This window comes from Lithobates pipiens, unplaced genomic scaffold, assembly GCF_037356315.1.
Source record: "Lithobates pipiens isolate NorthernLeopardFrog02 unplaced genomic scaffold, aLitPip1_a1.2 Scaffold_18, whole genome shotgun sequence".
Taxonomy (NCBI): Eukaryota; Metazoa; Chordata; class Amphibia; order Anura; family Ranidae; genus Lithobates; species Lithobates pipiens.
The window spans coordinates 176,367,179-176,381,254 of record NW_027507758.1 but is presented as its reverse complement, the minus strand read 5'-3'; the positions used below and the strand labels follow the sequence as shown (position 1 = coordinate 176,381,254).

At 39.6% G+C, this 14,076-nt stretch overlaps 1 protein-coding gene across 7 annotated transcripts in view; it reads right to left on the bottom strand.

Annotated features, from left to right (window-relative positions):
- Nucleotides 1-14,076, bottom strand: part of BIRC6 (baculoviral IAP repeat containing 6) — a 597,017-nt gene that overhangs the window by 487,286 nt on the left and 95,655 nt on the right. For all 7 annotated transcript variants that reach the window (XM_077486418.1, XM_077486420.1, XM_077486423.1 and 4 more), the window contains exons 5-6: nucleotides 11,074-11,185; nucleotides 9,179-9,261 (exon numbers count right to left, since the gene is read on the bottom strand). In XM_077486418.1, the coding sequence (XP_077342544.1) occupies nucleotides 9,179-9,261; nucleotides 11,074-11,185 (195 nt within the window). The remainder of the gene's footprint in view (nucleotides 1-9,178; nucleotides 9,262-11,073; nucleotides 11,186-14,076) is intronic.

Sequence of the window (14,076 nt, the reverse complement as noted above, 5' to 3'; positions counted from 1 at the left end):
CCAGTGACATTTACACAGTTTATAGCACCGATCACTGTATAAATGTCAGTAGTCCAAAAAATGTGTCAAAGGTGTCCGAACTGTCTGTCGCAATACCTCTAAAAATCACAGATCGCCATTACTAGTAAAAATGCCATCTTTCCCACAGTTTGTAGACGCTATAGAACTTTTACGCAAACCAATCAAAACACAATTACTATTTTTTTTACCAAAAATAGGTGGAATATATTGGCCTAAACCGATGAAGAAATTTGATTTTTAAAAACATGTTTGGGGATATTTATCATAGCAAAATGTAAAAAAAAAAAAAAAAAAAAAAAAAAAAAGTTTTATGTTTTTATATTATCGCTCTTTTTTTATAGCGCAAAAAATAAAAATCACAGGTGGTGATCAAAAAAAGGATGCACGTCAAGAGAAAAACTATGCTAATGTTGACGACCACCTAAAAGTTCTGGTTGCCCAACTGTCATGCTAACCCTACTGCTGAATGGAAGCTCTGGCCATGAGCTATCCATCTAGGAGATGGTAGATTTTGAAGTAGGATGTTTCTTGTGAGGTCCTGAGGGCAAGACGAATAGGGAGTTTATCTCCCTAGCAGAAACTGTTGCTTTGAGGTAGACCCTGAAGACTGACTACAGTATGTTCAGCTAACAAAGCACAATTTCCTTTGGCTGCTTTGGAGTAGAGTACAAGGATAAAAAGTACAAGGTATGGACACAAAGGCAGAAAAGATGGTCTTGTGCATAAGACTACCTGTTCTTTATGAAGAATGAGGAATGGCTTAAAAAAAAGACAGACATCTGACAAACGTGAAAGCAATGAAGGGCACATTGCAGTGGTCATCTAAGGGGCTCTCCCTTACAGGTTCATGTGATTGTTTCTGTGGGGAACAAACAAGTTGAGGTCCCAGGAAGCACAGGGTGCTGCAAAAGATACCTGATCTGAGAAACACCTTGAATAAAGGGAGCTACATAGAGTGAGGCCAGAGGTATGTGAAAGACAGCCAAATCTGTCACTTTCCAGTGATAAAGGAGAACTAAAAATTCCAAATGTCTAGGCTGGGTTGGAGATCCACCAAGCTAGAGCAAATTGTGCTCAGCTTGACAGAGGAAAAGGAAGTTTAAGAGGAAGACCATGCTTGTCAACAGAATGTGATGCAGGGGTTTCAAAGCTTAAAAAAAATAAAAAAAAAATAAAAAAAAAATTGAATGGCCTCACAGGAGTCTACCATAAAACCTGCCAAAAAAAAGAAGGGGGGGGGGGGGGGTAACTTAATGCGCACAACCTAAACTAAAAGAAATGCAAGGAAGCTGCCAACATATAAAGTGATCTCAGCACAATGAAGTAAATAAGGATAAAATGTATGTGGCGCTACCTAGCCTGATAGCCTGACAAGCCCTAAAAATATATAATTACTAAAAAACTACAAGTGTGATATACAATGCATAAATCTTCTATAGTGCAATAATCACATGAAAAAAAATACAAAGATAAAAATATGATCTCAATCACAAAATAAAGTGCAAACAGATCTACGAGGTGATGATACAATCCAATAAAATTGCAATAGTGATAAATAAATGTGAAAACCAATATGCAAAATAGTGCAAAGATCTTTACAGGTGCTAAAACTTCTAAAGTGCAATCTGTGCTGTAAATATGGGATGAGATGTAAACCAAAAGGAATCAAGTCCCAATAAATTCAAATACGATCAGATCTTCTTCTGTTTGTTCATCAACAGAAGTTTAGAGTGAAAAGCTGAGTGCAATAAATGATCAAACAGTGCAAATCCATTGTGCTCCGTGAAATCCCGGATGTGCCCAGTTTGCTCCTGCCCCTCACCTCTATTAGAAAAGAAGAAACTACAATGTAGCGCTAAGAGTGATACACAAATATGAAGTGTTAGACACTTCATATTTGTGTATCACTCTTTTAGCGCTACATTGTAGTTTGTTTATATGAATTTGGTCACATTCGTGTGTAGCTGCTTATTTCCACTTGTTTTTGGTTAGCGCAATATATTTTTCCCTCACCTCTAACTGCCTTAGTTCTGTAGTATACATCTATGAGTATACCTGTTCCCAGCCACCAGATGGCGCTCTTATTTTATATATTGAATATAAAAGTTGAAATATTCGCCAATGTTTTCTTTTAAGATTTTTAATATTTCAAAGAGAGATTTCGTATAAGCTATATATTATGCCTAGATCTTGTATATGTATTTTAATTGAATTTTAACATTGCGGAAGTATTCACTGTTGTCACCATTTAAACTGTCTTGAGACACCTGACTTCTTGACCCTTTGAGAAAGTCACGTGAACAGTGATGCAAGGCGGCAGAGACTGGAAGTACCTGTGTTTACATCTCTTTTATCCCATTTTAAATGTAAGCGACTATTTGTGTGGAAATTAAAGTTAATATTGTAATATTACACATTGGAGCTCCTTATCCCTTCTTTCCCTCACCCCCTGACTGGGTATATATGCTGGTTTGGAGATCGAAGTATTCCTTTCGACCACATGGGATATTAAGATCACAGAAAACCAGTCAGCGGACAGGGAATTATCAGTCAACGCTATCAGGCCTGTGGGGGCTGTTAATAGAGGTGAGGGGCTTGGGGAAACAGAGGGCACAACCCGGATTGCACGGAGCACATTGGATTGGTCGATTTGCACTGTTTGATCATTTGCACAGCTTTGCACTCTAAACTTCTGTTGATGAACTATTACAAGATCTGATCGTATGTGAATTTATTGGGACTTGGTCCATATTAGTTCGGATTCCTTTTGATGGTTTACATCATCTCATCCTATATTTACAGCACGGATTGCACTTTAGAAGTTTTAGCACCTGTAAAGATCTTTGCACTACTTTGCATATTGGTTTGCACATTTATCACCATTTCACTTTATTGTTGGATTGTATCATCACCGCATAGATTTGTTTGCACTTTATATTTTTTGTGATTGAGATCATATTTCTATCATCGTATTTATTTCATGTGATTATTGCACTATAGAAGAATTATGCATTGTGTATCACACTTGTAGTTTTTTAGTACTTATATATTTTTTAGGGCTTGTCAGGCTAGGTAGCGCCACATACCATTTATCCTTATTTACCATAAAACCTGAAACTCTTATGGACTAGATTACTAAGTGATGTTTTCTTACCTCAAGTCCAGAGCATGATCTCAGTAACCAAGAATTTTCTTCTCTGCAAAGAATGCCTTTGGTTCAGATGTGTCCAAGATCAGGCCCAAGTAATCCAGATGAAAAGCAGACAGGAGCACAGGTTTCTGGAAGTTCACCCAACTGAAAGTCTGTATCATCTGAATTGTCCTATGGCTTAAAGGGAGAGGAGTCCTTCAAGAGAAGGTCCTCTAAATCTGTGACTTGGATGCCAGAGTCCTTTACAAAGACAAGCAGTGGCACAAGCCCCTTAGTGAATACTTTGGGAGCATAGGTGCGACAAACTAGAAGTGATTGTCTCCTACTGCAAATGCACTGATGAGATGGATAAATGGAAAATGGATAGGCATCTACGGGTGCCAAGTATTTGCTATTGTCTCAGGCAAGCAAAAACAGATCTTGTGAATCCCATCAAAAATTTTGTAATTTGAAGGTATTTGTTAAGATGATTGCCTCAAGTGGGCTTTGGTAACAAAACAGGCTTGAACCTGTATTGTACCGACACTAGAACTACTGCTCCCTGGGACAAGAGATTGTTCGAGGCATCCTGAAACTGACTGTCCTTGGGCAGTTCTTAGTTGATTTGAAAGAAGAAAGTGGTGAAGGAGTTCTGAAATCTATCTTGTACCCTTTTAAAACCACCGATTGAGCCCACAGACCTGGGATGTCGGTGACCCAGAGAGAAGCAGACAGAAGTTCCACCCAAGACATATGCCAAAAGGAAGGGCTTAACTTTTGAAGTTCATATCCTGGGTAGTGCAATGAGGCTGTTAAGAATTTGGAAGAGGTGGAGGTTCCAGTTATTTTTTATTTTATTTTTTTTCTGCTGTGGGAGAAGAACCTGCCCTCCTGTGACATCTTGGATTAATTTGTCAAGTTGCTCACCAAAGATATCCTCCTTCAAAAAGGGCATACGTGTGAGGAGTCTTACAAGCAGCTTCAGCTGACCAGGCTTTAAAATACAAGATTCTGCACGTGAATGACAATTAGAGCCATTCTGAATATTTTTGACATTACGTATACTAGGGCAAACAAAGGAGCAGAGCAGAAGCTAAATGCTGTAACTTCTCAGTTAAGAGTCAGCCCTGGAATACAGGATTGTGTATGTTGTTCAATGCCCTAGTCCAGTCATCTGCAGACAAATTGCATAAATAGCTGGTTTGAAAAACCGGTCCTCAAAAGTTTTGCCAGTGTCCAATATTTTGCAGGTATGAGCCTATAACCCGGAGGCTATGAAAACTACTACTGTGTCCTGTATGATTAAAGTGGTTGTAAACCTTCACATAGCCTCAGGTGATGCACAGAAAAAAAATCCTCCTACATACCTTGTGTGCCGATTTATCTGCATTCCATCTCTAATTTTATATCTGCTTAAAGAAAAGATTCTTAAAAGGGGAAGGCTAGGCTTTCCTATAACTCACCCCCATACAGTAATTAACCACACTAATATTTCATCTGTATAGTTTGATTTTTTTTTTTACATATGTTAGTCACAACCGCAGCACAGAGTCCTGAAGGGACAGGATGGGCATTCTGCCCAGGTCCTCTGGCTACACCGCAGGTACAGTGCTCGAATTCTTCCATTTCCGTTCACACCGTGGGTCAGTTCTCCCCACCCTCACAAATGAATGAGGCAGAGGCAGACTAGGACCTAATGGAACACATTAGGGCGCTCCACATAAAGGCTGACATCCAGCAGCTGATAGCAGCAGTGGACCTGCCATGTAGGCAGGCCGTGGAGGGGCTTAGGGAGGAGTATAGCACCTTAGGACACAGGATTGAAGCAGTAGAGGCAAGCCTAGATGTTCTCATGCAAATTGTCACAACTTTCCAAGACACCAATAAACACCATAAAGTTCTGAACTCTTTAATGGATCAGCTAGATGACTGAGAATAGAGATCGACGACAGAACATCCACTTATGTGGCCTGCCTGAAGCTACCCATGACCCGGACCTATTCAGTGAAAGAAGTAATAAAAAGCTGCATGTGGCAAAGCCTCAATTTGAGGGGTCAAGCCCTGTTGGTGCCATTGCATTCTGCCGATTTTATTTTAAGCGCTTTGTTTTTTATCCATGAACATGCGAGTGTTCTTGACCTTTTTAAAATAAATTATTTACAGATTTACACTATGTGGAGTTTCCCTGTTTCTCTATCGTCTGAGTGCCATCTGGACATAGTGTATGCCAGGGCTCAAAATGTAAAGTTCTGAGCTACTAGCCAGGCCTCAAGAGTTACTCGCTACCAGTTGCCCAGCCCCTAAACACGCCCTCAAATTCTCATGAAATTACACTTAAATGTTTTATGCAGAAGTTATAAAAATTATTAACAACAACAACTTAATCCGTGCCCACCAATGCAGGCTGCCTGTGGCGGGGAACTTTGACAGATCACCAGTCACCGGGATTGGACGTGTGATCTGTCTATCAAAGTGCGATGGGGAATTGAAATTAAAACAGTTTTTGTTGTGTTCCCTGCGCTGCGCTCTGATCAACTGGGCACCCCCTGCTCCCAGGCAGCCATATACAGTGGGGCAAAAAAGTATTTAGTCACCCACCAATTGTGCAAGGTCTCACACCTAAAAAAGATGAGAGGCATGTGATGGTCATCATGAGTATACCTCAACTAGGAGACCAAATGTGGAAACAAATCCAGACAATCACATTGTCTTATTTTTGAAAAAATGTATTTGCAAATTATGGTGGAAAATAAGTATTTTGTCAATATCAAAAGTTAATCTCAATACTTTGTTATATAGCCTTTGCTGGCAATGACAGGGGTCAAACGTTTTTTGTAAGTCTTCACAAGGTTGTCACACACTGTTGCTGGTATGTTGGCCCATTCCTCCATGCAGATCTCCTCTAGAGCAGTGATATTTTGGGGCTGTCGCTGGGCAACACGGACTTTCAACTCCCTCCAAAGGTTTTCTATGGGGTTGAGATCTGGAGACTGGCTAGACCACTCCAGGACCTTGAAATGCTTCTTACGAAGCCACTCCTTCGTTGCCCGGGCGGTGTGTTTGGGATCATTGTCATGCTGAAAGACCCACCCATGTTTCATCTTCAAAGCCCTTGCTGATGGGAGGAGGTTTGCATGGCCCCATTCATCCTTTCATATACAAGGATCAGTCGCCCTGTTCCCTTTGCAGAGAAACGGCCCCAAAGCATGATGCTGCCACCCCCATGCTGCACAGTAGGTATGGTGTTCTTTGGTTGCAAGCATTCTCGATCCTCCATACACAACGAGTTGTGTTTCTACCAAACAGTTCTACTTTGGTTTCATCTGAATTCTCATCCATATGCTCTCTAGCAAACCTCAGACAGGCCCAAACATGTACTGGCTTAAGCCGGGGGACACGCCTGGCACTACAGGATCTGACCCCCTGGCGGTGTAGTGTTATTGATGGTAGCCTTTGTTACATTGGTCCCAGCTCTCTGCAGGTCATCCACTAGGCCCCCCCCCTGGTGGTTCTGGGATTTTTGCTCACCGTTCTTGCGATCATTTTGACCCCACAGGGTGAGATCTTGCGTGGAGAGCCCCAGATCGAGGGAGATTATCAGTGGTCTTGTATGTCTTCCATTTTCTAATTATTGCTCCCACAGTTGATTTCATCACACCAAGCTGCTTGCCTATTGCAGATTCAGTCTTCCCAGCCTGGTGCAGGTCTACAATTTTGTTTCTGGTGTACTTCGACAGCTCTTTGGTCGTCGCCATAGTGGAGTTTGGAGTGTGACTGTTTGAAGTTGTGGACAGGTGTCTTTTATACTGATAACAAGTTCAAACAGGTGCCATTAATACAGGTAATGAGTGGAGGACAGAGGAGCCTCTTATAGAAGATAAAGGTCCTTGAGAGACAGAAATCTTGCTTGTTTGTATGTGACCAAATATTTTCCACCATAATTTCCAAATAAATTCTTTCAAAAATCAGACAATGCGATTGTCTGGATTTGTTTCCACATTTTGTCTTAGAGTTGAGGTAAACCTATGATGACAATTACAGGCCACTCATCTTTTTAAGTGGGAGAACATGCACAATTGGTGGCTGACTAAATACTTTTTTGCCCCATTATAGCTCTGCCTGCCCTTGAAATCCACTCGCAAAATGCAAGCCGATTTTTTGAGGGCTGGTGTATGCCTTTGGTCTGCTAGTCCATCTAACCATCACTGGACCAAATTAAATCAAGGACCCAGGGATTATCTCCCATTGTGGCCGGCACTAGCAGTGTGGAAGCTCCTCCATTGGTGTGATTACACCTTCTGCTTGGTTGACTCATGGGGTATAAACCTAAATCCACTTCTTTTCGGACTTGGTGGTGGATTCCTTCACTCATATGATCTCTGCTGTTGGCATTGGGATTCAATCTCCCTTACTTCCTTGAAAACCTCAAAGAACATTTGTTTTTCACATACGGATGCACTGCATTTTTTCTTGACTTGTATATTTTTTCTATATTCAGGCTCTCCTCCATTCCAACGAACTGGTCGTTAAACAAGGAGCCACAAGTAATCAATATTTTAAAGTATTCTTAACTACTGTACAAAAAAGGTCTAAAAACACAAACAAGCTCAATAGCTTTGTTTTAATTTGCATAAGTACAGCGCAAAAACAAAAATTCTGTACTGTAGAATACAATGATGTATAGTGGGTCATTAGGGAGGGGAGAACTGATCATAAGTACGAGTGGTTGTTAAACACATAAGTCGTTCAAGGCATATATGTATTCTGTTTGATATCATGTGCCATATGTTCAACAGGGATTATGATACACACAATAGGCACTTCTTAGTGTTTGGTTCACTATTCAGATTGCACCGTATCCATACAGGTTTGTTAATTTATTAGCGCTGCACATAACTTTTTCCACCGAATATAAAATTTGCCTCTTGCTGTGCTGGCAGCTTTAACACATTCAGGAATTAGCGTCGTATTAACCCTTTCCTTTCAGATCATTGTAAGCACCCCTGCTGGATTAAATGTTTTACATCATCCCTGTATCTGCATGAGAGCCTGTTCTTTTGAAAAACAGACTTACTGGCCAGATCATCCGATGAAAATAGAAGGAAGAAAGCCTAAGAAAGAAAGAAAACTAATGCAGCCATCACATTTAAGAATTGGTAAGCTGCAATAGAATATTTGCTTTTGGGATTAATGTGGCTTTAAAGCATGGCCCAAGTGTCGATGTTTCCTTTGGAAGAAATACCACAAACATCATTTTCAGTGAAATTCCAGCCAAATTACTTTTTAGGTATGTCAAGTAATAAATAGGAAGACTAGAACCTGTTCAACAGAGCAATAAAATCTTAAAAATTGGTTGTAAAATCTGTTACACCATTTGTACCTACAGGTAAGCCTATAAAATAAGGCTTACCGGTGGGTACTGTAAATATCTCCTAAATTCTGCACAGTTTTAATGCGCTGCTGACATTGGCATACGCGCAATAAAGAAACGGGACCCTTGTGTTGTTTCTTCGGTACCCGTGCCATGACTGGCGGCACCTGCGCACAAAGTGCCCGTGCGGGAGTGACGTCATTGTGGCCCCGGCCAGTCACAGCGCCGGAGGCCGGAGGAAGAAACTCCGGTACAAGATGTCGGCCATGGGAGTGGAATGCAGACAGCATTGGAGGGCATTGTTCTAAGGTAAGTATTTCATAAAGTGCTAGAATGTGATGCATACTAGCTCATTATGTTTTTGTCTTGCCGTTTTTTTTTTCCCCGTTTCTTCTTCGGGAGTTTACAACCTCTATAAAATGCAGAGGATACTCACCCTCACTTCTAATGGGACAAGAAAATGAAAGCCAAACCCCAAATTTGACATCAGAACCCAGAGGAAAAGGAATATTAGGAATATAAAGGAAAAGTAAAAAAAATTTAATTTTACACCAATACCAAATTTAACAAGTAAAACTGGCAAAATGCTCAAAATAATACACAATTCAAATTTTAACAGTAAACAAAATAAAACTTACGACCAAGATTTAACTTACCAAGGTTCATCAGTAGGTTCCCAACAGACTAAACATACGCTACAAGTAAAACACATTGCACGATCATCTCCTGAGGATGCTGGCTGTCAAAATATGAATAAAAATTCTTAAAATTAGAATGAAAAGGAACAATCGGCTTATTACATAGACTACATGATTTAAAATTGAGCTGCAGTTAAAGTATAAAAATACTTTTGATACTTTATTAGTTACACATGGGTCGAAAAACTGTCGGTACGGCAGCTACTGGGTGACTTTTGGCCCGTGTGTACAGCTCCCGATCGGCTTCTGTCGAACAAGCATGCTGGAAAATCAGCAGCTGATCGGGATCCGATCAGCACTTGCAGCCAATGGCTGCAACCAATGTGTTCGTTGACAGGTCCCTCATCAGAAGACAACACAGTGGGGGAGATTGTACAATCAACTTTAGTTTTACCAAACTTTTCTAATAAGAGCACCTACCTGATATAACCCATCAGTTTGGATCCAATCAGGCGGGCCCTTGCACTACATAATCTTTAGTAGATTATATGATCAAATTGTAACCTGTGTGGTGAGCTTAAAACACTAGGAAAAACTGAAGTCTGCTGGGAGAAGGAACACACAGCTGCAGTAGGCAACAGGATAACCCAATTGTCTCAGATTAACTAAATTGCAGAGGGAAAAAAAATTTGTCAAATATATGTTTTAGATGAAGATTGGCACGAAGAGTTTATAGTCACTCCCTTTCCAAGACTAAAATTTTAACAAAATGTTACTACTGTCCCACAAAGCTTGCTAGGAATTTCCCATCTGCCTCGGATATGTTGGCGCTGCCATCAAGACCAAGTTAGCCAACTTTCATATTTGATGGGGTTGACTCCAATAAAAGCATAATGAAAAATACAACCTTTGCCATCATGATTGTCACGTCACAACATAGTGCAACAACCTAGAGATATCCATCAATAAAACACAAGATCCGGGAAGAAAATCAATTTTTAGACTCTTCCTGATTAGGCGAGACACAAATGATTCCCAAGCAACAGAAATCAGAAATGATCACTACCTTGGGGGAAGGGTTTGAAGTGCTAAATGACATTATGCTGATGGAGCAAATGTTTGCTCAAAACAAATAAGGGAGAAAAGTTCAGAGCCATGTGAATTATGTGACCAATTTAAATCGAAAGCCCTAAATTTAAAAGGGCACATATCCTATGGATCTCCCGCCCCTATTGCGCTTTGACCGATTACCACCCATTACCAGACAGGATGCATGCCTCTGGCTGACCCACAACAACCGCTGATCAATCCCTGCTTCCTTCCTCAATTACCCACCCCTATAATCTCGCTCCCCCTTTTCTCCTACACAACTCTATTATATATTCTTTGTCCTTGCAGTTCAATAGTGATAGGCATCTGTTACATACTGTATTTAAAATATCTACTCATACTTGTAAATCACTCAAGTCCCCCCCCCCCCCCCCCCCCACAACCAAGCATGGATAGACTACTGGAATAGTCAACTCTATTTTCAAGCCATATTGCATGGTTTATTCTCATGGCTTTTACACCCCTCTAAATAAAATCTCAATAAAATCTCAAAACAATTTCAGATAGCGTACCCATCTATTATCCTTCAAAAGCTAAGCAAATTAATCTACACAATTAAATCTACCATCTACACCACTTTAGCGAAACGGAGCACTGCTTCAATTATAATGGTCAAGGTTCTGCAAGATCATAACTTAAATGATGCTTTGTGTTGAGAGGTTATGAGGAGCATATCGCTGTAGTAGCCCTACTGTCGAATTAGGGTTGTGCAACACCACGGGTCGTACTGTAAACTTCACGCATGAGAGCCAATAAGTCCATGCAGTTTGAGGTTTATAGTGTAAACTGTTTAACTCTCTTACCTGATGATAAAAACCTGCTTGAGCCATAGGATCTGGCTGAGCCCACCTGTAACCAACATGAGGCCATGATGTGAAGGTCTCTCGCCTGTTTGCTTCACTGTACATCAAGGACCTAACAGAATAAATTACAAAAAGAAAAAGTGCTTATGAGCATACAGTTTGCAAAAACAAAAGATTAAGCCAAAGGGAAAAAAAGATCTATAGTGCCCAGTAAATTAACATCTTGAATCTATCCTATCACAGTAAATGTGCTTGCTCGGTTCATGTGGAAGTCTAAAAACTACAAGATATATAAAAAAAAAAAGGTTTAAAAACATTAGAGTCTCATATTTAATGCACTAAAACATCCTAAAGCCCAAAAGAGGCAGGCACAATTTAAGGGTAGCTTGTAAACAGCTTTTGCAACCATTTACAACAGTTGTGTGCAGAACTTGAGAGAAAATGAAAGTGGGTGTGGCGCCGTTTAGATATCTTGAATAATTAGTGATATAGTAATGTGCCTAATACAATAAATGTATCTTATGAAATTCATATGTTAAAGCATATATATATATATATATATATATATATATATATATATATATATATATATATATATATATATATATATATATATATATATATATATATATATATATATATATATATATAGGGCTGCAACTAACGATTATTTTCATAATCGATTAGTTGGCCGATTAATCGGTTAATAACCTTTAAAAAAAAAAAAAAGTGGGTCAAATTGACGTTCATTTTCAATCACGGTGCCGGAAAAAATTTAGAAATAATAGAAAACTTCTTAGTCAAAGGACTTTTCAGACAGTGTATGTGGTTTTCGTTCAGATATTGCATTCATTTTAAAAACAAGTGAAAATTTCAAACAAAATTCTCTCATTCAGCGAATGTACAAAGATTTTTTTGTCTGAATATTCTCATCTGAAAATTGATCCGTCTGACCAGCATAAGGCCCGGTACACACCTATGCAGTTTGCTTTTGATCTGTTTCTGCAGTGCCTTTTGCTGTAGTTTTCATTTTTTGTGCACGTGATTTTACTGCAATTTGCATTTTTGCTTTTTTTTGGGCATATTAAAAAACACAAATTGCTGCACAAACGCATTACATGCTTTTCTGCAGCTTCTCCATTGAAGTACATTGAACCAATAAAGCACCATTTTGCGTTAAAAGTCCCTGACCCTTTCAGATGTGAACGTGTCCCATAGGAAATCATGTAAATGAACTGTAGTGCATTTCTGCAAAAAGCACCAATAAACACATGGATGTGAACCAGATCAAACATGTTTAAATAACATAATGGGGTTAAAAAAATAAAAATAAACTAAAATTAGCCCTTTATAGTAGAAAAAGCAGATAATCACTACTGTAAGGGGTTCTTTTTTTACTGTAGAACAGTGAAAGTAATATTTACAGTAGCGATTATTTGCTCTTTTCGTACTATAAAGGGCTCATCTTAGTTATTTTAAACCCATTATGTTACTGGCCGATTAATCGATTATGAAAATAGTAATCGATTAGTTGTTTCAGATATATATATATATATATATATATATATATATATATATATATATATATATATATATATATATATATATATATATATATATATATATATATATAGATATATATAGATATATATAGATATATATATAGATATATCTATACACACATACAATATATTAGTGGTAGTGTATGGACCCAGCATTTTCAACCAGGGAGCTTGCAACGTTAGGAGGAAACTGACTTTTCAGTTTCCTCATTTACTGAAATCCATTTTGGGATCTGGAGCCCGGGGATTTCATAGTGATCCGGGTGGGATGAAATCCCTAGTCCTGGGTCCAGATTTTGGTATTCACCAGCCCACTGATTGGTCAGGTGTGTGTTGGACTATTTCTAGACACCTGACCATGATTCTGGGCTCCACCCTCCCGAGGAGTCCAGGCAAGCAAGGGAGAAGCATGCATGTCTGCATGGTGTAGTCAGAGGGCCCAAAGCTGTGGCCTGAGCAGCAAGGAAGATTAAAAGAGGTACAGTCCTTGTACGTGATCTCTGTCATATGGCCAAGAGGGCTGAAGGGTAAAGCCTAAATGGCAGTACTGCTGACCATAGAGCCAGGTGGCTTGGTATTTTTTCGTTTACTACTGCTGTGAAATTGAAACCCCTGCGTGGGAATTATTGATGGACATTTTCTTTTTTTAATAAAAGTGGGTCAAAAAGCCCTGAAATTGAGTTTCTGGTGTGGATTGGTCTCGCTAGTGGGTGCTACACTTGACTTGTACAACCCCCAATATTACAATATATATAGAAAAGCAGGGAGAAAATGCAGAAAAAAAACAAAAATATAAAACTGCACAAAATTCATAAAAAAAATATCCACAAACATGTGCAAAAATTATATATCTCCAACGTGAATAATCCTGCTTCAATATTAATGTAAGAAACAAAATGATACAGTTCATAGTCCCAAAAAGTTTTTTAGAACAGGTGAAAGTGCTTTGTGCTGGTGAAGGAAGAGATGCCCCGCTGCTCTATTTCCTCTTGAAGGGTGAACACAGCATACATGGTTTATTGTGCTCTTATTGTGACTGCACTCAGGGGGAGAAATTACTCCCCCTCCACAGATTTTGCCTACGGCAGAATGGCAGGGGTGGGCGAAACTGCGTTGTTTCACGTTGGTTCGCCTTCTGACCACTAGGAGGAGTGTGCGCTGCCGGAGGAACACCTATGGCTAGCATGATGACCTCCGGGTAACCGCAATCGCTCATTGCAGAGCGAGAACTGGGAACTGTGTGTAAACACAGAGATCACGTTTTCCTCAGGGGAGAGGAGACAGATCATGTGTTCATACTAAGTATGAACATTGATGTCTCTCCTAGTCAGTCCCATCCCCCCACAGTAAGAACACACATGTGGGAACAGTTAACCCCTTGATCACCCCTTAGTATTAACCCCTTCCCTGCCAGTGACATTTATAAAGTAATCAATGCATT